The sequence below is a fragment of the Falco rusticolus genome, chromosome 6, assembly GCF_015220075.1.
Source record: "Falco rusticolus isolate bFalRus1 chromosome 6, bFalRus1.pri, whole genome shotgun sequence".
NCBI classification, from domain to species: Eukaryota; Metazoa; Chordata; class Aves; order Falconiformes; family Falconidae; genus Falco; species Falco rusticolus.
This window is the reverse complement of record NC_051192.1, coordinates 68,864,001-68,885,313: the sequence shown is the minus strand read 5'-3', so window position 1 is coordinate 68,885,313 and position 21,313 is coordinate 68,864,001. Positions and strand designations below refer to the sequence as shown.

The 21,313-nt window shown below is 37.2% G+C and overlaps 1 protein-coding gene across 4 annotated transcripts in view; it reads right to left on the bottom strand.

The window, feature by feature from the left end:
- Nucleotides 1-1,080: 1,080 nt before the first annotated feature.
- Nucleotides 1,081-21,313, bottom strand: part of ARHGEF10 (Rho guanine nucleotide exchange factor 10) — a 117,080-nt gene continuing 96,847 nt past the window's right edge. For all 4 annotated transcript variants that reach the window (XM_037392141.1, XM_037392140.1, XM_037392143.1 and 1 more), the window contains 4 exons: nt 20,157-20,299; nt 13,955-14,129; nt 7,067-7,189; nt 1,081-5,074 (listed from right to left, as the gene is read on the bottom strand). In XM_037392141.1, coding sequence (XP_037248038.1) covers nt 4,560-5,074; nt 7,067-7,189; nt 13,955-14,129; nt 20,157-20,299 — 956 coding nt within the window. In that variant the 3' untranslated portion in view covers nt 1,081-4,559. The remainder of the gene's footprint in view (nt 5,075-7,066; nt 7,190-13,954; nt 14,130-20,156; nt 20,300-21,313) is intronic.

Below are 21,313 nucleotides of genomic sequence, written 5' to 3'. Positions count from 1 at the left end.
CGCAAACACTTCCAACTCAGTTTCTTCCTAGCTACAGATGATATTAATCTGCCGCTTTAACGGGACTATTATTATGTGAAGTATTATTACTATAAAGATATGTAAAGCATATCAACTCCATGGAATCGCTCATTGCAATACAGATTAACTCTCACAGAACCCTCCATTATAGTTGCACCTTTTAAACCACAGATTTTTCTCACACCCAAATGCATTTTACAAAACCAAATTTGTCTTTTTGCAGTCAGGAAATTAAATAGGACAGAAAAGAGAGGAACAGTGAAGTTTAAGCACCAAACCACAGTTCAGGAAACCCTTCACAATGTTCACTCCTCTCTCACAGGGGCAGTAAGTGATTTTCAGCCCTCAGCCTCCCACCCATGAGTTGTAAATTCCCATTGGGACAGAATCTGTCTTCAGGTGTGTGAATGTACAGTATCCTGCACTCATGCAATATGATGTTTTACAGAACCATGTATTAAAGAGATGTGGTATAAAAACAGGAGCAAAAAGGCACGCTTTGCTAGCAACCAAACAGATCTCAATAACTCTTCTTTATTCATAATAGTGCAGGTACACACAGAAGGGCTATTGCCCGAGTCTGATGAATACAGTATTTAAATACAATCATGGGATTCTGTATATATCCTTTAGAGCAGATTAATTAGAACAAATTGCCAGTTAGCAACTGAAAATTAATTTCCTCTGTTAATGCTATTGCTTTGCAATACTCATTTTGAATATTAATGCTTCTCATTTTTATGCATCATGCATGCTGCCCAAGTGCTGATGCATACTTCATGTAGACAGCATAATAAAAATTCTACTGCTTAGACTTATTTGGGTCCATTGACACAGGGGTCGAACTTATTATGAGATACTGCATCATTTTCAGAAATGGTATTTACTGGCATTTTAAATTGGAGAAACTATAAAACTAAAAAAATACTTCTTTGTCACATATCCTATTTTCCTTTTTGTAAGTCCATTAATATATATATATGTATTATTCATTATACACGTCACAAATTATAGCCTTTTAGTTAAAATGGCAACCAAGAAACGTACTACTGATGTTATTTTTTATCAATATTTTTTATTAAAATTTTTTCTCAGTTTATACTTTGAACATAAATACACAAGTTTTATGGCTCATGTTATACAAGACACTACTATGTGTTAGAAAACATATCTAGAAGACATCGTAGTGGTTACACCAGCTCCCCTCAATATTTTCTGTAACTTTATTAATCTACAAAAGCAGTATCAGAAAGCAAAATCCAACCTACCTAGCAGCACAGTCTACAGAAGCTGTGAAGACTATTTGCCAGCTGTAAGAGAAACTTTGGTTCCTGCCTGTTTTCATAGTAAGGTAATACCAGTTAGCTGCATATCAGAAAACAAACATTGCACCTTGTGCTCAGTTAGTTACTAAAAATCTAGTTCATGACAATGTATATTTTTAAAGACAAACATGCACCTTCTCTTTTGCTTTACAGCTTCGTAAGATAAATAGATACATATTTTCAAAATAGGATAATGTATATGAGAGACCCAGTTCTGCTCTTGCTGAACTTACTGGCAAAACTCCAGTGTACTTTCAGAAAAGCAGGTTTGTACTTTGTTTCTACTATTTTGTTGATAAAATCAAAGAAAATTACATTTCAGCTGGAAGATGGAATGAATTTAACTTTAAACTCATGCATTACTGCTAGCAGATCCTGTAATAACGCCATGCATCGATTTCCAGTTGAATGTGTAGTGGACTCTTCTCACTGCTCCTAGTGAAAAAGATCTATGAGAGACTGGACATGATCATCCAGCCCTGAAGGCACAGATGTGGCATCCCATGCCCAAGAAGCATGCAGAATAAAACCTGTGGTCTTTTTACTGCAGTGTAGCAAAGGGATGCTAGATTATATATGCTTTATACACAGAAGAATCTTTGTAACTTGTTTTTCAATATACAACATTAAAATGTACAATGTAGCACTTCCACACAGTGGGCAAAAAGCAGCTCCCAGGGCCATAGCTATGGAAGGGTATAGAAAATGCAACTGGCCTTGATCCCTCAAGCCAGACAAGTCCAGGCAGTAGGGCAGGGAGAAGAGGAAAAGTTTGGGAGAATGTGGCCAGCTGCCTGGCTTAGAGGCACTCTGCTTTGCCTTTTTTTTTTTTTTTTTTTTTTTCTTTTTTCATTTACCACCAGGACTCATGCCAACACTAAGCCCACACCAGCGCTGACAACACCCAATTAAAATTGTAAGATATCCAGCAAAAGACACAGAATAAAAGCACAAAACAGCAATGAAGACCCTAAGCCTACAGTCCTGCCTGTAACAAGTGTCCTTTCTGACCTATTGGAGTCTGTGCTATTACGGCTCAAGAATCCTGTTCTGATCAGGATGTAGGCTGCAGGCAAAACCTCTAGAAGGGATTGGGGTGCCTAATTGATTTTTGAAATGCCTATGTTGGTGCCACCTAGCAGGCAAAGACTGACCAGACTGGCATTCCCTCTGTTCCATGTACTTTGTGGCAGAGAAGACCTGACATTACGCCTGTGCTCTGTCAAATTTGGTAAGTCATCAGCCCACCCCCCAGTTTTGGAGTCACCTTGATAGAGTTTTGCCTTTTAGAACAGACAGACTGAAAATTTAAGAGAAATCTGCTGCAAAATAAAGAAAATAAATTTCAGCGACATTTAAAAAAGAAAACCACACAACAAACCCTACTGCTGTTTTGAGGAAAAAAAAATCTTTTATCTTACATAGAACAAAACAATTCAGTCTCTAGTACTGTTTACCTTGAAATATTATGTGCTGGGAAACAGTGTAGTTATGGTTGCTGTTGATTTAAACTAGGAAGATTGAAACAAAACATGATGGAATCAAAGAGTTTGTATTAGAAGTGGCAGAAAAAATTTCAGGGCAAACCACCTCCTTCCTGAGATAATAATGGCACCAAAGTAGCCAGAAGTTTTACTTGATCCTAGTCAATGTATACATCTGACAAACACAGTGTTCAGATATATTTAATTTTTATTTTACTGAACGGAGGGACAGCATCAGACTTCTTAACATACTCAACTGAAACTTAATCATCCTAATTTATCTGTATCTTTCAGTCTATTGACAAGGGAAAACGATGTTCCCAGTGACTCCATTCAACATGTTTTCTGTATTAAACATATTTTGACTGAAGGATGTGTCTCATCACCATTTTTGGCAATGTCTTTCTGAGCTCAAGACTTTGTCTTGTATTTCCCATGTGCAGAGACTAGCGCAAAAGACAATTTCAGTAGGAATCCCAAATTCAAAGTTTCCTTTGGAAATACATTGATTCATTAAGAAACGATGATTAGGTCACTGTTTAAATTCAGGCTTCTAACACTACCAAAGCAACCACTTGCCTGACAGCGTGAATGAAGCTGTGCACGCTATTTTCATAACATCCACTTACATGACCATGCTTTGCTGAAACTCTGGGTGAAAAGAGGTGACTGCCACTCAGGTATGACCATATCTCTGTTGTTGCTGCTGTGCTGTGACATTATTTGATAGGTGTTTGCCTGAGGACATAGGGCAAAGCAATTGGCATGGGACCTATACCCATAGTGATTACCTGCACTTCTTACAGATATTCAAAAGTTAGTATAATTCTTCCCAATTAAGGATTCAATTAATAATGTAATTACTAATTTACTAGATGCACATACCTCCTTAAAAATGGCATAGTCCATGTCCAGTTTTGATACTGAGTTGCCAGGGGCAGAATGCGCTAGCAGCACTACAACACACAGCTGTCCTGTATCTGTATTTTCTATTTGCCCTAAGCCATAGCATCCTTAGAACTTTATCTGTATAACGAAAGCAAGTCACAGACACATTGCACCTACCAAGAAAATTAATGTGCTTTTTGTACTGCAACTTTTTTAATAACACTGAGCATTAGAAATAATAATAATAAAAATCTATTTCCTATGTTGAGATAAACAATCAATTAATATAACTGCTTTTGTCCAGACCAAACTCTGGCTTGTGGAATGATGTTACAAACTATTATAGTCATTACCAAATTAATAATAGCTTGCATTAGACTATTTATTGTTTAAAAATTTGCTAATTTGTTAAGATCTACAGTCCATGCAATATGTCATTTTGGAAAAAGAAACAACAGCTGATTTACATAAGCACAAACCAGCATTAGAAATGGCATGTGTTCCTTGCCTTCCCTAAGTGCTATAGGACATAATTCTGGTATTTATAAATGTGAATATAAATAAGGTAGAGATTCTAAAACTGTTTAAAAGTGTCTAGCAGATCTTTTTTGTTCTATATATCAAGGAAACTACCAACAGCTAAATGTCTTCCAATATCCTAGCACTGCAGAATATTCTAAGTATGTGAAGACTGTCTTGCAACCCTTAATCCTGTGATTAAAGCGTACTGAAACTGCTCCCAGGTGTATAAAGTCTATCCATTTGGGTCCTAAGATGGCATTTGCAGTAAAAGGATATCAGACTTTTTTTAATAGCAGAAACTGTCTTGGATTTAGTTCAGTTAGATATTTAATAGTGGGATTTGCCAGACCATCACTGAAGACACTAGTTCATCTTGTCGCTGCTGCTTGGTCTTCTTGTTCAGTCTTCTGTGTCCTTGGCCACCAGAAATGACCAACACTGAACTTGCTTTCATTTTCTTGGATCTCTGTCTTTTACTTTTAAATGAGATATTTTGATCCTTCAAAAGCTCATAAATGTTACTGTCCTCAGGCCTGTGTTCTAGGGAACTTGATCCATGAGATAAGGTAAGGGATCCAGAAGATGAGGACAGGTCACTTCTTTGTGCAATGGATCCTGCTGAACCTCCCAGCCAAACTGCAGCATCATGGGTGTTACCAAGAGAAGAGCCTGGCCTTTCATTGTGCAAAATATTCTTTTGGTCATCGTCTTTAGGTTCTGAGCCAGGAGGCAGGCTGTTCCTCAATTTGTTTCTGTTCTTCTTGTTTACAGAAGTAGCCATTACAAGAAACTTGACTGGACCATTGTGTGCGTGATAGGACACCATTCCTCTTCCTGGAGGCAGAAGAAAAAGACAATTAAAGAACACTACTTATTTAACCAAAGTGTTCCACTGTAATTAGTCCATGAAATTTGCTCAGAAAAGTTTAACTCTTAAAACTCTATTACATGCATCCAGTCTTTCACCTTGTGTGTACACAATTTACAGAAAAAGTGTACAAAAAAGAATCTATTGTACCACGAATGATTTAGGACTGCACTAATAAATAAGATGAAACATAGGATTATGAATTTTAGTTGACTGACTTCTGTGCCCTGTTCTCACAACAGCGTGAGTACAGAAATGCTGCTAACTTCTTTTTGTTGGCATTGACACAAATGTAACACTGAGTTTTCTCCAGTAATCCACAAACAAAATACGTGGTTTTCAGTTAATCCTATTGCACCTTTGTACCTCTCCAGAACAGCAGAAGAACATCTGTTTCATTGTAACAGACCCCTTCACACTGTACAGCAGGAGCTAAAACTCATCCTCCAGAACAGTTGTCTAGTTACCATGGCAGATTCATAAGGAAATGACTGAACAATATTTTTTCTTCCTTTTTTTTTTAAAAAAAAAGTATCTAAACAGTGGGATGTTGGCAGTACAAGAAGAATTACACAATGCAAATCATCAGAATGTGTGAAAAACAAATTGCATATGGCCAAATTCAGAAGCTATAACAATATCAGTATATGTGTGTTCCACAACAAAAAAGACTTAAAAATCTAGGATTCTACAAAATCATCTGCAATATGGAAAAGAACTAGGCTAATCAAGGGGGGAAACCCACAACCCTACAAATCACACTATCCATCCCTAACGCATTCCAGGTTAGAAGAAAACATACTCTGCTTTTAGAGAAAGTGTAATGACATAAAGATGAGTTACCACTTTGGAAGCACAACTGGAAAAAGTCACATTTTTTTCAGTTCAAATGCCAAATATGGTATCAGAGACTATAAAAATACATCTCTAAATGTAATGTTGCTAGATCTGTGAAATCTGACAAAACTTGACCAAAACCAAATGCAAGAATATAGAGATGATATAAACCACAATAATCAAGACAGAAAATGGAAGAACAAAATGAGATATATTTTGATTCTGCCGCTATGCATTTGTGTTACCTTGTATTGCATTTATTTTCACCTAACACAGGTTCCACGTTTTTAAGAAACATTTATCCTGTGCCATACTGGATTACTGCTATATTTTGCTGAACACAGGATTTCGTTTTCATTTTGTGAAGTTACATAAGCTTTATTTTTTTTTTTCCCCCTGAAGGAAGTTGCAAACAGCATGCCTCAAAATCTGCCAGCTTCCCTCCACAGAGCAGAAGCTCAAGAAGAATTCTGAACTCAAAACTTTGGGGCAACCCCCCTACTTAAACACACTTTTAAAATCTTCCCTCTGCTCATAGCTTAAACATTTGCAGAGAGATACAGCAGCATTTATGCATTTGTATTTCAAATAGGGTAATATGAAAATGACTCAATAAATACATCTCTCCAAAATGCAAAAATCTTGGTCGTTGTCAAAAAAATGAAATATATACTCTTGTATATTCCAAGTCTCCTGTTTGGGAAGAAAGGACACAACACAAATTTACTGAATAGCCAGTCAGACAACATACTGAACTTTCAGTTTCTACATCCCTAAACTTACTGCATCTATTTTCCCCAAATCTGGAAGAAAGATTGCTTGCATTCTCTTCTCATCCCCATATATCTGACTGTACTCTGAGAGGATTAATGCCTATCCTATTCTTATGCCCTAAAGAAAAGCAGTTGTCCTGGCTTAAACAACTGAGACAAAACTAGACAATGTCTGGTTATACTGTAAAGCTCAGGAAGAACTACAAATATAATTTCATCGCAAAGCTCTTTTATTATATCTAAACAATACACATAATTTGGCAGGTCCACTTAAGCTACTGACAGAAGATAAATGAAATCTTCACTATAACACCAATGTAGTTGATCCGTTTGAGGAATTTCACTCACCAGTTACTTTGGGAATCCCCTGCAGGCGTGGCACTGGTAATGCTACTATTATACCCAGGTTTGTTCCAACCAGCAATAAACCATGGCACACCAGGAGGCTAGTCACAGAAACACGCTGCTGCCCTGCAAGGTTTAGGAAGTGCTCCATTACTTGAGTGATGATTTTTACCTAGATTAAAGTAACTTCAGGTAAACACAATCAGCTGTACTGTCTCATTCTGCAAAGCACTCATCACAAAGGCAAATATTTTGCTGGACTGTGGTATTAAACTTTACATACATGACAATTTAAATCCTGTTAAACTTCTCAAACATTCTGTCCTAAATATCTAAACAACAGTATCTAAAAGCAGACATGGATTATCTTTATAAATAGACTGTGATTGTATATTCTCAACAATAAACCTGAAAGGCATTTAACTTCACAGTACTCAATAATATATTGCCATAACACATTAAACTCAAGACTCAAACCTGTTTGTGATTACTTTTTTCTCCTAGTTTTTATTCTGTGAAATTGTATATGAAGTGCTGTGTCCCCCTGTTTGAGTTTGGGTGTCATCCCCCCCTGCTCCCCCCCCCCCTCCCCCCCATACAAGAATGACATTGGCACATTGAAAGTTCAAGGGAAGGCAACCAAGACTTATCAGGAGAGTGACGCACATAGCGTACAAAGAGAGGTTAACAAGCGCTGTCTGCACCTATCTCAGGAGGGCGCATAGAAGACAGTCACACTCTATTCAGAAGTGCTCAGTGACAGGATAAGACACAACATCAAATTTGGAACATGGGAAATTTGGATTTTAAGTAGGGAAAGGCTTCTTCATCGTAAGTGTGGTCAAACACTGCAATGGGTTGCTCAGTGAGGTTGTGAAATCTCCATCCTGTCCAAAGATATTAAAAATTTGGCTGGACAAGTCCTTGAACAACCATGTCTAATCAGGCATGCTGCAAGAAGGATGGGCAAGATAACTTCCAGAGTAATTTCCAACTAAATTTTTTCTGTGATTTTCTACAACATTATTTATGGGATTGCTATTTTTCTAATAAAAACAAAGTAGTTTTTGCTTGCAATGCTTACTAATTATGTTTGATTCAGTTCAGATGGATTTTCAAAATGGCCTTGACAAGTTTCCCAAATGGAAACTATGGCCTGCCCAGACTTTTGCCATGGCCCAAGTTTATGTGGAAGAGCATTTAAACTCTGCCGGAATCTTCCAGGTTCAAAATCTACATGTTCTTGAATTAATCATGCAACAGAACAGTCATTCCCATCTTCATCACAGCTCTCAAGTTGTTAATCACTTCATTGCTAAGTAGGGAATTTGGTTTCCATGCCTCTTGTAACTTGGATGAACCTGCATGTTCCACACTTTGGAAAAGGACCTTAATTATGATGTATCACAAATGAATGCATTTTCCATCTTGTCTGTTGAAGCTCAGCCAATTTACATCCACAAATACATGAATCACAGACCCAGTGGGAAAGCAGAGAAGGAGCAGCTTGACTGTAGCCCAGAGCACTCAAGTGGAAAGCAGGAGGTGGACCACAGTTTAAGTCTTTCCTCGCAGAACTTGACAAAAACAAAGTATTAACCCAGCAATGGTGTGTTGTAAAAGGCACGCGCGTAGGGCCAGATCTGGAATCCCAGCTCTGTCTACCCAAAACCACATTCTAAAATACCCTAAAGGCCCAATGATTAGGTCACTCTTAGCAGGTGTAACAAGCATGACTAAGTTGAAGAAGTTCTATCTACTTATGCAGATCCTTCAGAGACACCTATGTTGTTTTCCATACTGCCATCATCCCTCCTCAGCTAAATAAGCATGGATGGTCTATGCCTATAGAGAAATTCCAAGCCTTCTGGAACTTGGAGTTTACTTTTTTGATTTTTTGTTGTTGTTTGGTTTGTCTTAGTGGGTGTTTTTGGTGGACTTTTTTGCTTGTTTTGGAGTTGGGTTGGGGGAGGGAGGTTGTTGGTTGTTGGGGTGGTTGTGGTTTGTTTTTTTGGGGGGGGAAGGGGAAATGTATTAATGGGATTATTTTATTTTCCAAAACAAAGCACATAAAGGCACTCCTTCAGCACAAAAGAATTTCACATAGTGATGACCAAACAACTCTGTGTATTGGAGTTTTCAAAAACCAGTATTTGAATTCTGTGATTTTGAGCTCAAGTTTGCTCAAGTTACATATGACAAGCGAGTCCTCTCCCACAGCCAGTGCCACAGCAAGTGCAAGGTAACTGTAGGTCAGCTTAACCTCACTCCATTTCACTTACAGCTTCTTTCACACACTACAAACAGAAATGCTTCAGTACAATTTTTAAACTCACAATTATCAAAACCTCCAATTGTACTGTTGCCTCTCAAACACCTTGCAGAAGAAAGTGCTCACATTTTTAAACAAGAGATCTTTAACACTTTTTAAAGCATTTAAAATGTAAAATAATATGCATGATTTCATATTCCAAACCTGAAGCAACTTCTAACCAGTAATTTTCACCAGGGAACACTGGTAACACGCATTACAGTTTCCATAGGTGAAAACAACAAATTATCAGCCAGCAACTTAGAATCTTCAACACTGAGCACAACCTTAAGTATAAACCATCTACAGTAACATCAAAAGAAAACCACTTGCTTTGAAATCTTGGAAAAGCAGGAAACATCTGCTTCTGAAAATATACTTTGAAATAGCATATAACAATTAAAAAGAAAAAATATAGATTAAAAACTTATTAAAATACCAATTTGAAATATTAATTTGTCATCTGCTAGCCAAGGTTTGAAATAATACTTTTCTTTGTTATTTTGTGCCTTTTTATTTTGATATATTTCAAATTCAAAGAAAAGGAAAAGAAAGTAAAACCAATTTTTCAGAATGCATTATGCAGTAGCACAGAAATAAACTAGTTAAGAAGGGAAAATGACAACCATAAATGCCAAAACCAATCAAATACTCCTGTCTTTAAATGACAACGTTTAGATCACTGTCCCAATGCAGACAGAACCTGTAAAATGATCTGACCAAGATCTTGACTTTACAAAGAACTGAAGCCAAAAATTAAGCATCTTCTGCTCTATGTTCATGTTTCTCAGGTCTGAATTACAACCATCACCAGACCCAGGTAAATCCCCATGTGTTCCCACATAGATCTTCTGAAGTCAACCCTAGGTAGGTACAAGGGCAGACCGGTACATATCCTCTTACATGACGCCATGCTGTTCTTAATACATAAAAAGTAACCCCACTGTACAGATCTACTGGACTGACCTAATCCCCAAACTTTTTATCATTTCCTAGCAGTAAAATCATAAACCAGCTGCATTTTATGGTGTGGCACTTGGTGGAGTGGGGACAAAGGAAGGCTGTAAGCCTCAAAGTATAGTTTGTTTTCCACAGAGAGGAAATTACACTTTTTTTTCTTTGCTCTTCTCATCTGTTTCCAGGAAACACACATGCCATTAGAGGATATAGGGGTATAAACAGAATAGAGCAACTTAAGCAGAAATCACCTCTTTGTTAAGCAGGTAACCTGTCATCATCCACATGAACAATGAAATTACATGTATCGGGGTCAGAGTAATCTCTTTAAAAGGACAAACTCTTTTAGAGTTTTAGAGCTGAAAGGAAAAACTTGTTTAAGAATGTTCTTGAATAATAAATTATTGAATGTGACTGAAAAACAAGTGGACTGTCTATTCATATACAGTAAGATTTTATTTTTTCTTTTTTTGGTGAAAGCTGTGATAAAGGCCGATGAAAAGCTGCCTTTGTTGACATTACAACTACAGATCACAAACAGTGAGCATAAACTTGCTCTACAAATGAAGTACTTAGCACTAGTGAAGTGTGCATATTTGTCTTCACATGTTAATAGATTTTTTTCCCCCTGCTGCTCAATGTGCCCTCTGTTCAGCTAACCTCTGTTCCGAGCTGTGCTTAGGCCACTTAAAAGCGATCCAGCTGTACTGTGGTATACTAGATAGCGACATAGTTACCTGAACCTATAACAATGGTGATGCTCTTCCTCTCAACCATTCACTTGTTTTCACATGGCATTTGTGCTTTTTTGGTGTTTGCTTATAGAACTCAAGCTTGTTATACATTATTAGGAAGTATCGCTGCTGACATATGAAATAAAGGTACTGTGGACCATTCTGGACTAAACCTCCATCCCACAGTTGCCTCCATGACCCTGGTTTAATTTCCAGTCCTGCATTTCTACGCACAAACTTCCCATAACTCCAGAAAGCAAAAGCCCTCCCAACACCATCCTTCATAAGCAGACTGCCACAGATTTCAAAAGTTATGTCCAGCAGATAGAAGATTCTGCCAGACACATTCTGCTTTTGTACATTACTAAACTTTGCCAAATCTAAGGACAATCAGCTCCTGTGTCATTTCCCTTACACTTCATTCTTCTGTGATTCTGTTCTGCTTGCTGTACTGCAGGGATGTCTTCCTCAAAGCAAAGGAGGCGCATCCTTTACAACAAGGAGAGCAGGTACTGATATTTAAAGCCGTCTTCTCCTAAGAACAAAATTGGGAAAATTTAATGCTATAAGAACTGGTTACTAAGATTATGAGAGCCTCTTCCTCAGCTCCATCTTAATTAGTTACTACAGCTATCCTTTAAATACAGCACTGTAACTCACAGTAACTATTCCTGACAGCGACAGTAAAGTTTTCTTCTACTTCTACTGTATAACAACAAAATAAGTTCATTAACTTCATGGAGTAGCATTCCGCTCATTTACATTGCTTTAAACAAAGACAAAGACGGCATCTCCAGGTAGCCAGCCTATCAGGCCAATACTGCATACTGTTTTTTCTCCTAAAATCTTGGCAGAAGAGTCCAGCTTCTTTGAAGTTATATCAGATCCTTGCCTTTTTAATCTCTCTTTATAAGACTTTTAGCAATATTTTTACACAAATATCTTCCCTCTCGTTTCAATACCAGTTGAATTTTTACTTGTCTGTTATTTTTATATACTGAAGTGCTCCTATTCCTGTTCAGAAAACAAACACAGCTGTTCTCTTTAACACTAAAAGTCCTAAAAATCCTCAGTAAAGGCATATACATATTTTGTAAATACACAGCTATTTCACTCCTTTTCTGTTTCACTCTGTTTTTTTCTTTTTTAATCTCAGTATATACTACACAGAGCTTGACTTATTCTTTGGTTGCTTTTACTTCTAAAAGGTCCTCACTGCTGCTTTATTATGTAAACCTCCTACTCCTCTGTCTTTTAGCCTTTGTTGTTGCAGCATTATTGGAATCATATAAACAGGCCCAAGAGCTGTTGCTAAATAATTGAAATTCATTTAATTTTTAGAATGGATTCTCCCTTGGAACATTTGCTGCAATAATGTTCTACTCCTGAAATAAATTTCCACTTCCATTCACCGGCGTGCTTTTTGTGAAAACACTGAGAAAAAAAGAACTAAAATGGGTAAGAATGACAACAAGGAGATATAATTAGCTAGAACTCTTTTACAAAAAAAATAATTATGTTACATCAGTTTTATTACCATGGCAATGAACACTAAAGCTAAATTTTGGAAGATTTATATATATTTTCTGCATATAAAAGGGAGGCCGTTACTTCCCCTTTTCCCCACTGCTATAAACAGCAGCACATATTAAAAGTTAATCTTCTTTTTACAACTGGTCTTGATTTATTTGTGTAACTATGATGAATTCAATTAAATGACCTATTTAAAGGCAGGCCGTTTTTGCTGCTGTTCAGTGTTGGAGCTACAGTCAAACATCACATGTTAAAAATGCCCTGTCTAGAACGTGATATAAATGGAGACAATTTAAAATAGACTTTTATTGCAAAGCTAATACCATCTGAAAGAAAACATGATAAGAAGACTGAGACTGACGTGAAACATGTTTGATGCAAGATTTATACCTAAGTCTTGTAAGAATATGAACATAACATCAGTGCAGGAAGAACTGGTTTCTGCTAGAAACCAAGCAATAAAGCTGGTGCACACATTGCCCATGAAAACTGCAGAAGCTCAGACTACTGCAGTCTATAAACAGGGAGAGACAGAAATAATTGTTGGCCCCTTGTGGACACCTCATGCCCAGCCATGCCAGTATCCCTTTTCTGTCTGCCTCTTCTCCTAGCACTGCCACAGCTCCCATCTGAGGTACTTGCTGATGCGGAGGTCCTAACCACTCACTCACAAAACTGATACAGGCCAATGACAACTGTCTGTGACAGTGATGATTTGCAGATGATTGAAGACCTGTCTTAAAACACTTAAAGATCTGTTAAACGCTATCCTAACAACCACAGGTTCCTTCTTTATTTATAATACTAACTTTTTTATAAGACTAACCTTCTAATTTGACAAATTAAAACTCCCATTAGCAAAACACTGGTCATACTCTGAAATGGCAATGTGTGAGTTTCAGCTGAGTCCACTGGGACGACTGTTGTAACTAAAATTAAGCAAGCGTTTTTTGGTCTGGATCCTAGACTAAGTGACTCCATCACGTACTTTGATACTAAGTTCCAGAGCAAATCCTAAACTCTGCAAAGCAAACGCACTTTCATAGCAGACTGCATTGTCCTACTGCTTCACAGTCACACACACACGCAAAAGGCTAAATAGAAGAATCCACCTGCTTATCTATATAATTACATTTATAAACTCTAAGGAGGAGAGCTGCTACTCAACCAGTTTGCTACACAGGATGTTCTTCTGGGCAGGCAACAGACTGTGATTAACTAAAGCAAATAGTTATGAGACAGTTATCAGACTCAAAGTCCAAGACAGATCTGATTCTGGCCTAATCTGTAACACTCTGGAGAACGATAGTGACAAAGACAAAAGAGAAATATTATTATATGATGTGATTCAGCTACCTGGCAACATGTTGTGAACAGGTGTGGCAATGTTAATATCCTGGAGGTGTTTCAGTGTCTCAGTGTGGAACAGGCGAAGTGTAGATCCAGACGTGAAGGCAATCCAGATTCCCACTCCAGCAACTGCCATGTGGGAGATTACCATCCCTTCCTCTTGATGGGCTTCAAAATGACTCTGTAAGAAAAACAAGGACTCTGTGGGGAGATGCAACCAAACATCATCCAACCTTCCTAATAAGCTCTTCACTGGAGGCACTGCATCTGTCCTCCATGTGAAGGACAAAGCTAGCTTTTACTTTCTCTTCTTCCTTTGCTCAGGATATGTGCCTCTGCATACGATGTTTTGATTTTCCTGGGTTTGGTTTTTTTGGGGTTTTTTTTGTTGGGTTTTTTTTTTTGTAATACACCATCATTAGTATGGAAGGACTCTCAGCTCTTGAGCCAAAGTTCTACCTGATGATAGAGTCACAGTAACTTACATATTGTGTTTATTAAAAATATTGCATGGCAGGGGTTGATAACATGCTGATAACATGAGCAGGGACTCATAACAGCTCAGACTTAAAAGGATTTTGTATTTCTTTATTCATACTCCTTTGAGAAAACTACCACAGGTGAGGTTCCTGGGGGTGAGCAGATTTTTTCCTATTATGTTACTTTTATCTACAGCAGAATTCCTCTTTAAATGATAAAAAATATTTTTCTTCTGTTCTGCTAGGAGATATTTTCAGAATAAGGGTAACAGTCAAGGAAAAAATCATCTTTAGAAAGTAGGGCGTTTATGAACATAAATACACAAGTATTTGATCAACTACACACACAACAATGTAAACCTTAATACTGTGGCATGTTTTTCAATGTAGACACTTCTGAATTTCACAAACATTAGCTCTTTTGTTTTGCTGTCCTTCAAAATATTGACGCTTCCCATTAGAAAGGCCAAAATCCTCCTTCTGAAGATGAGTAATACAAGACATTGAGGACAGACCTTTTTCCTTCATCTAAGCCTTCACAGTCACAACTTCTGCAAGGCTCCAGGAAGGCCAGAACCTCTCTACAGGCCCCTGTTAACATGCGAGATAAAGCTGTAGTAAAGTTCTTTAATCATTAACAAGAAGTAGGGATATTTTTTTTCCAGTTATGTCCTCAAGTTAAACACAGCCTTTTAATGTTGTGCCAGCTATTATTAAATACAGAGAGCTATTCTGATATACAGAAAAATTCCTTGCCTAAATAAATGACGAACTGTTCCCTGTATACAAATCTCTCTGAGGGATATGGAAGGAAATATCTGCTCTAATATTCACACTACATATTATATACTCTTAATTACCTATGCAGACAAAATGCAAAAGTACCCCCTTTCTTCTTGGAAAAGTACACTTAAATTTTCCGTGCATTACAGTTATGAGTTATGTTTTGGTCATTTTCCATCAAAATCTAAATTACATATTTATCAGGATAAGCTCTTAGCTTAAGACAGTTATGTTTTGAATTTATTAGGGTTATAGATATAATACCCAAATTGTCCATCTAAATTCACAAACAGGCTAAGATCAGAGATAAAGAATACAAGTTTAAGCTTTCACAAAGTGTAACTTTTGATATTATACTTAGTAGGCACTTAATTTTCTTTTCATACTTTAATACCCCATTAATTAGTAATTTCCACTGAGACATTGGCTGTTTAAAGATAAGGGGATTTTTTTTTTTCTTTTCATTTGTTAACACTATTCTTGAAATTTTCAGTTTTAAGTAAATTAACAGAGAAGTTTCTCTTCAACTGTTAGACAGTGGGTTCAGTTTTTGAGTGTTACTGTGGTACCTTTTGACTCTTCAAACACCACCACTGCAGAATGCAAGGTAAGCGCCTCTGGCAGGCACATTTATGTTCACTGTTTTCTTCAAGCAACCTCTATTCATTCTTTACTAAATAATACACACAATTTGAAAATCATACGATTTATTCAACAGAAGAATTCATCCATGAACAACATCTTTCAAAGGCAGAAACAGCTCTTATGACTAAATTTCTTGTTATTCTTATCATGTAAGTTTCATTGCAAAAAGGATTTTAAAATATTAACTCAGTTTACAGACTCATACATCCCTATACTGACGACCACCTGACCTCTGAAAACTTCTCAAGGACAGATCCAGCGTTGCTGAAGTGAACCTGACCAGCAACTTGCACTGTTTGAAATTAGAAGAATGAAGCAGGTCATAAGAAATGGAATTTCTCTGGAGTGGTCTGACCACAGCTAACAATTCTTTTGGTGCCACTGTAAACAACTTGTACATGCATTTTTGTCACATTCCATTTTCACCAGCCAACTCATTATACTCCCACTCTGTCCTGCCATTCGTACAGCTGTCTGCTGAAATACGTAAACACATTTAAAGTAAAACTGTAACACTGTCAACACCATAAGGAGCACGTAAAAAGAACTATTCTTCTCATTCAAAGGGTCTCCTAACACGGAACAGGAACATACCCCAAACGTGTACATTCTTTCACAAATGTGTAGGGTTTTGTACAGAGGATAGCTTTGACATCTGTTTCAATTACAAGTCTATCTGAAAGCCAATAGCTGGTCTTTTTCCTTAGTTGTTTTCTTCTCATAGCAAATACTGATAAAAAGGGACAAAAATGTCTTATTCCCTTAAACAACCAAACCCACCCCAAAAATGCCCTTCATTTTACTTTTCTCTTTTAGTTTTCATACCTACATTCCTCTCTATTCAGAGCCCAGCTTTTTTCCCCTGAGGCTCTCTCATTCAAACTCTAGCGACAGGAGAGCTGCAGAACACACTCTGGATGCCGCAGCCAGCCTGCCCACCCCAACATAGCTCACCGTTGTCCCAGCAGCGCGGGGCATAACTGGAGTCTTTCTCTGAGGGCGTGCACACTTGCACCAAACAGCTGTGCCAAGCACTGAACCACAATTTCTCAAGATTCATGAGAGGTGCATAATGGGTATCATTGTCCACAAGGTAAAATAAATGACTTCTATTACTCAGAAGTTAAGAGTACTCAGGCAACATATGTTCATGTATAGGGATTTTCATTTGGTTTTTTTTATTCAGCTGAACATTTCAGAGTAACTCTGGTATAGTTAGTCAAGTTTTAAAAACAAGGGAAAACAAACCAAGATGGAATGTCATACAATTGGTGAATTTATTCTTAAATACACTTGGCATTTACTGCCTTTACAGAGCATAAGGTTCTACAGGTATAGAGATCACTATGGGATCAAGGTCTATACCCAACAGAAATACAAGTCTTGGATCTAGGGTCAAGACTAAGGACAAATTTTTTCTTCAGAGGAAGAGTATCAGAGTATGTAATTAATGTATAACAGCAGTCAATGCATTTCTCATGTCTCTTGCCAAGGACCTTGAGGCACTGTGCCAGTTTGGGGCACTGTGCCAATATAAGACATTTCCTAAAACATTCTATTACAGTAACGTATCATTAAAACAAGTGAATTGAATCTTATCCGTATCAGAGGGGAAAATAAAGAGGCAGGAAAACAGAATAACATCCAAACCCAATATACAGAATACCACATCTCCTCATTTACTGATAATTATTTTAAAAAAAGCTCAAGTAAGAATCTTAAAGCAAGGAGGCATGGAATGAGATTGTTTTCAAGGATAACGTACTTTGCACTTAGCAAATACAGGGACAGTTAACGATGAGTTACCTATGAAGCAGGGAGTGCCTCACCAAGGACAAAGTTTACAAAATGGTCTTGAATAGGCTCATGAGCTTGTACAAATATGGCCTTAAAAAACAGTCAGGTGTCTTTGTAGGTAACATACGTGACACAGAGCATAGAATATGCATGCATGATAGTAGAAAGCAATGAACAAACAAGCAGCTATATGGAGATATAAAGGAGTTCAGCAAAGAGGGAAGAACAACAAACAACTGAGCCTTGTGAAACACTTGGATTCCTGTTGACAGAGCAAAGATGTATATTATGCAAAATATCATGGGTCAAATCATTACTACTAACTCTCAACAAGAGAGGGCAGAGAAGGAGAGCAAACATTTCCTTGCTGCTGTTTCCTTTCATACCGTAAAGCTTCTGCTCTGCACAGTAAAAGGTAGCTCAGATGTATTCAGCTGCTGATATTGTTAAAATATTCCTTATAGACAGAGTCTAAATTGCCTCATGTATAATATAATACTGAAACAATATTGCCAATGAACAAGGTATGCACATCATAGCAGATCACTTTTGGAAATATAAGGAAGTTATCAAAACAAGCCAGGTAACCGAGCAAGTAACAGCAGTGAAAACATTAGTGAGCTGTTTAGTCCGGTGAGAGGAAGAGAACAAGATCAGTACTTGTGTACATCTTAGTACCAGCAAGGAGGCAACAGAAAAAGAATAATTTGTTCACGGTTTTATGAGGAAGATGACATGCTACGGCATGGATATTTGTGTGGAATAAAAAAGATGACTCTCAGGCCAATCATACAGAAAATCATCATGCTCTAGAATAAAATTATCCATGTCAAGAAAACATTATTCAGCCCATACACACCATTTCAGTTGCACGATTTCTTATACGTTGTTTGCTGCAGCATTCATTGCATGTATATTAGTTATAGCTATAAAAGCCAGTGGATCTGAGCTCTGAATACAATTGATGGGTTAGTTTACAAAGCGCTCTGGAAATGAAAAGAAACCTTCTGAGATGCTTTGTAGGAAAACTGTAGTAACAGCTGAAAAATGAACTACCATGTCTGAGAGATATTGACAGAATATTTGTTATTTTGTCTCTGAACTTCTGTTTTCAATATGCAATCGGTTATATTACACTGTATTTTGATAAAAGTAAGCTTTACGCATTCTTTAATCCTCAAAGCTTGTCTAACTGGTATTGTTCTCCTGTGTCAAAACAGCACAGCATAGCCCAAACTGCAGCCATACCACCTGATATAGGAAGAGCTTTGTGGTAGAATTAGACTAGAATTGCCAAACTTATTTACAGAGACCTGGCTGTATGTAAGCAGCGTCACACAGGAACAGTGTGGCTGTGAGCTCTTACCGTTGCTAAGTATTTCTTAGTAAGAATCAGAGAGATTCTTCATCAAAGTCTGTAGAACAGTAACCATGTGTCCCAAAGTCTACTCTGCCCCTCAGTGATACTAACAAAAGTCCATTTCAAGCACCTATTCAAATCACTCTTCCAAAATCTTTCCCTCATCATACCATTTAAACTATCAACAAAACAAGCCTTAAAGAAAAACAAAGTAGGAAAATGCATGATCTGAGCATAAAGAAATCACCCAGAAAGAACAGATAAAGACAGAAGAAATTAGGATGTTAGCTATTTCCCTGCAAACCCATGACAATGACTCACAGAATCAATTGTACCAAATAGACGATTGTTGGGAGAAAACACGTTCATCAATGAAACAAAAAAGCAACAAAGCAGCACACAAAGGAGGAGGCTGTGAGCTCATCACGACTCCTGTTTGAAAGAACTTCATGGCTGTAAACATCATGCAACTCCGTGTAACTGTATTGAAGGTTGAAGGAGAGGCTTAGTTCCTAATGTTTCATCAACTCCAAACTTTAGACCACTAAGGCATTCTTTTGGTAGAGGCTGCCGATTTGACAGAAATGAGTGCTTAATGTTTTCTGGAAAAATGTGGTCACAAATATGAGCTTGAATCCTTAACACTCTTCTCTCCTTACAGAAAGTCTGACTCTTGTATCATTATTCACTGGAAAATGTCCTTATACAAAGCAAATTTTTGTAGGCCACTCAGAAGCAAAACTCTGAAGAAACATCCTATGAAATCATCACAAGTAACATCTAACTATATAGAAGCAGTCTCTTAATTAAACCTTCTTCTGGAATTAACAGGCAATTCCTATAGGCACCCATATCTTTGCTGCCTTTCCTCAGATCTCATTTTTAAGTAAACCTTTTGCCCCAAATATTCTACAAGTTCCAAGCACTTTATGGAAACCTGGAGGAAAATGGAAGCAAACTGAAATCTAGTGAGACATCAGCGGAGAATTTCAAACCGCAGGGAGTGGAATTTAACAGAACTGAAACAATACTTCATGAAAAGCTTCCTGAATCATGAAGCTTCTCAAACAGATTTCAATGTTTGAAATTTCACCACTTATACCCTGTAGCATAGTATGTGAGCAATGCTTTTAAAAGCGTTTACCTCTATGGAATGTGTCACAGTGCTGATTATAAAAATTTGTCCACCACATGCAGCCCAAATGGTCTCCTCCATCACAAGCAGACTTCTAACAGGCAGAACCCCCAGTTTAACTATCTTCTGAGGTTCAGTGTTCCATGTTCCATCTTCAATAAAAAAGAAGAAAGGTTATATACAACAAAATGGTAATATTTGTTTTAAAACAGTTTTGAAAACACTATCTCTCAAGCCTACTGCTAGAATCTCTGCAAGCTGCCACTTCAAGCTATGCTGTGACTTATGTATGTTTAATTTTAGCTTCCAGGCTAAGTTTGTAAAGGTAATATGCAACATTAAGGGGGAAAACAAAAACCAAACACTCATGTGTTTGTTAAATGAACAAATTTTATCTGGATTAATTGAGACACAAGGAATTCTACATTACTGTTCTAATACATCTTCCTTCCTTTCCAGAGGAAATGCACTCAGAAAGCCATGGCTGATATAATTTTCTCCAACACAGAAGGAGCTCATAACTGACCTATTTCAAGATGAATCAACTTCCAACTAGGACAGAATCATCTTTCATGTGAAAAGTAGTCAGCAAAATTTTTATTGGGTTCTAATGGGCTCAGATGACTTTTAAGAGCACATTGATGGAACGGACTTCCTGCTACTAGATGCCTCATTTAAGGAGGAATGTTTTTTCTTAATGAAATTAAAACTTAATTTTGTGCCATATCTTCAGTTTTCCTACTTTTTCCCCTAACTATAATCCACAGTGTTTTCTGTGGACTGCATTTAGCAGATCCATGTTACATTATGCATGTGTATGGTGGCACAATCAATTATTCAGAGACCTTCTAAATAAAAACTGTACACCGCCACTTAGAGCTCTGGTCACTTTCACTTGCCATCTCTTTGAAACAAGGATTAGCAGATTATTTCTCCAAATTTAAGAGCTAGCAACATGGGGTTCTTCAAACAGTTGTAGCTGTGTATTTTATACACGCAATTTGACATACTAAATATGTCAATAATGATTTTAATACTTTTATATTAGTTAATTTCTATTGTAAGCACTCATTGAACATAAAGTCTCAAAGACCACATTCCTATTCATTATGCTTTAGTAATAATATCAAAACTAGTTAAAGTAACTCTTTTGACATTGAAATAAA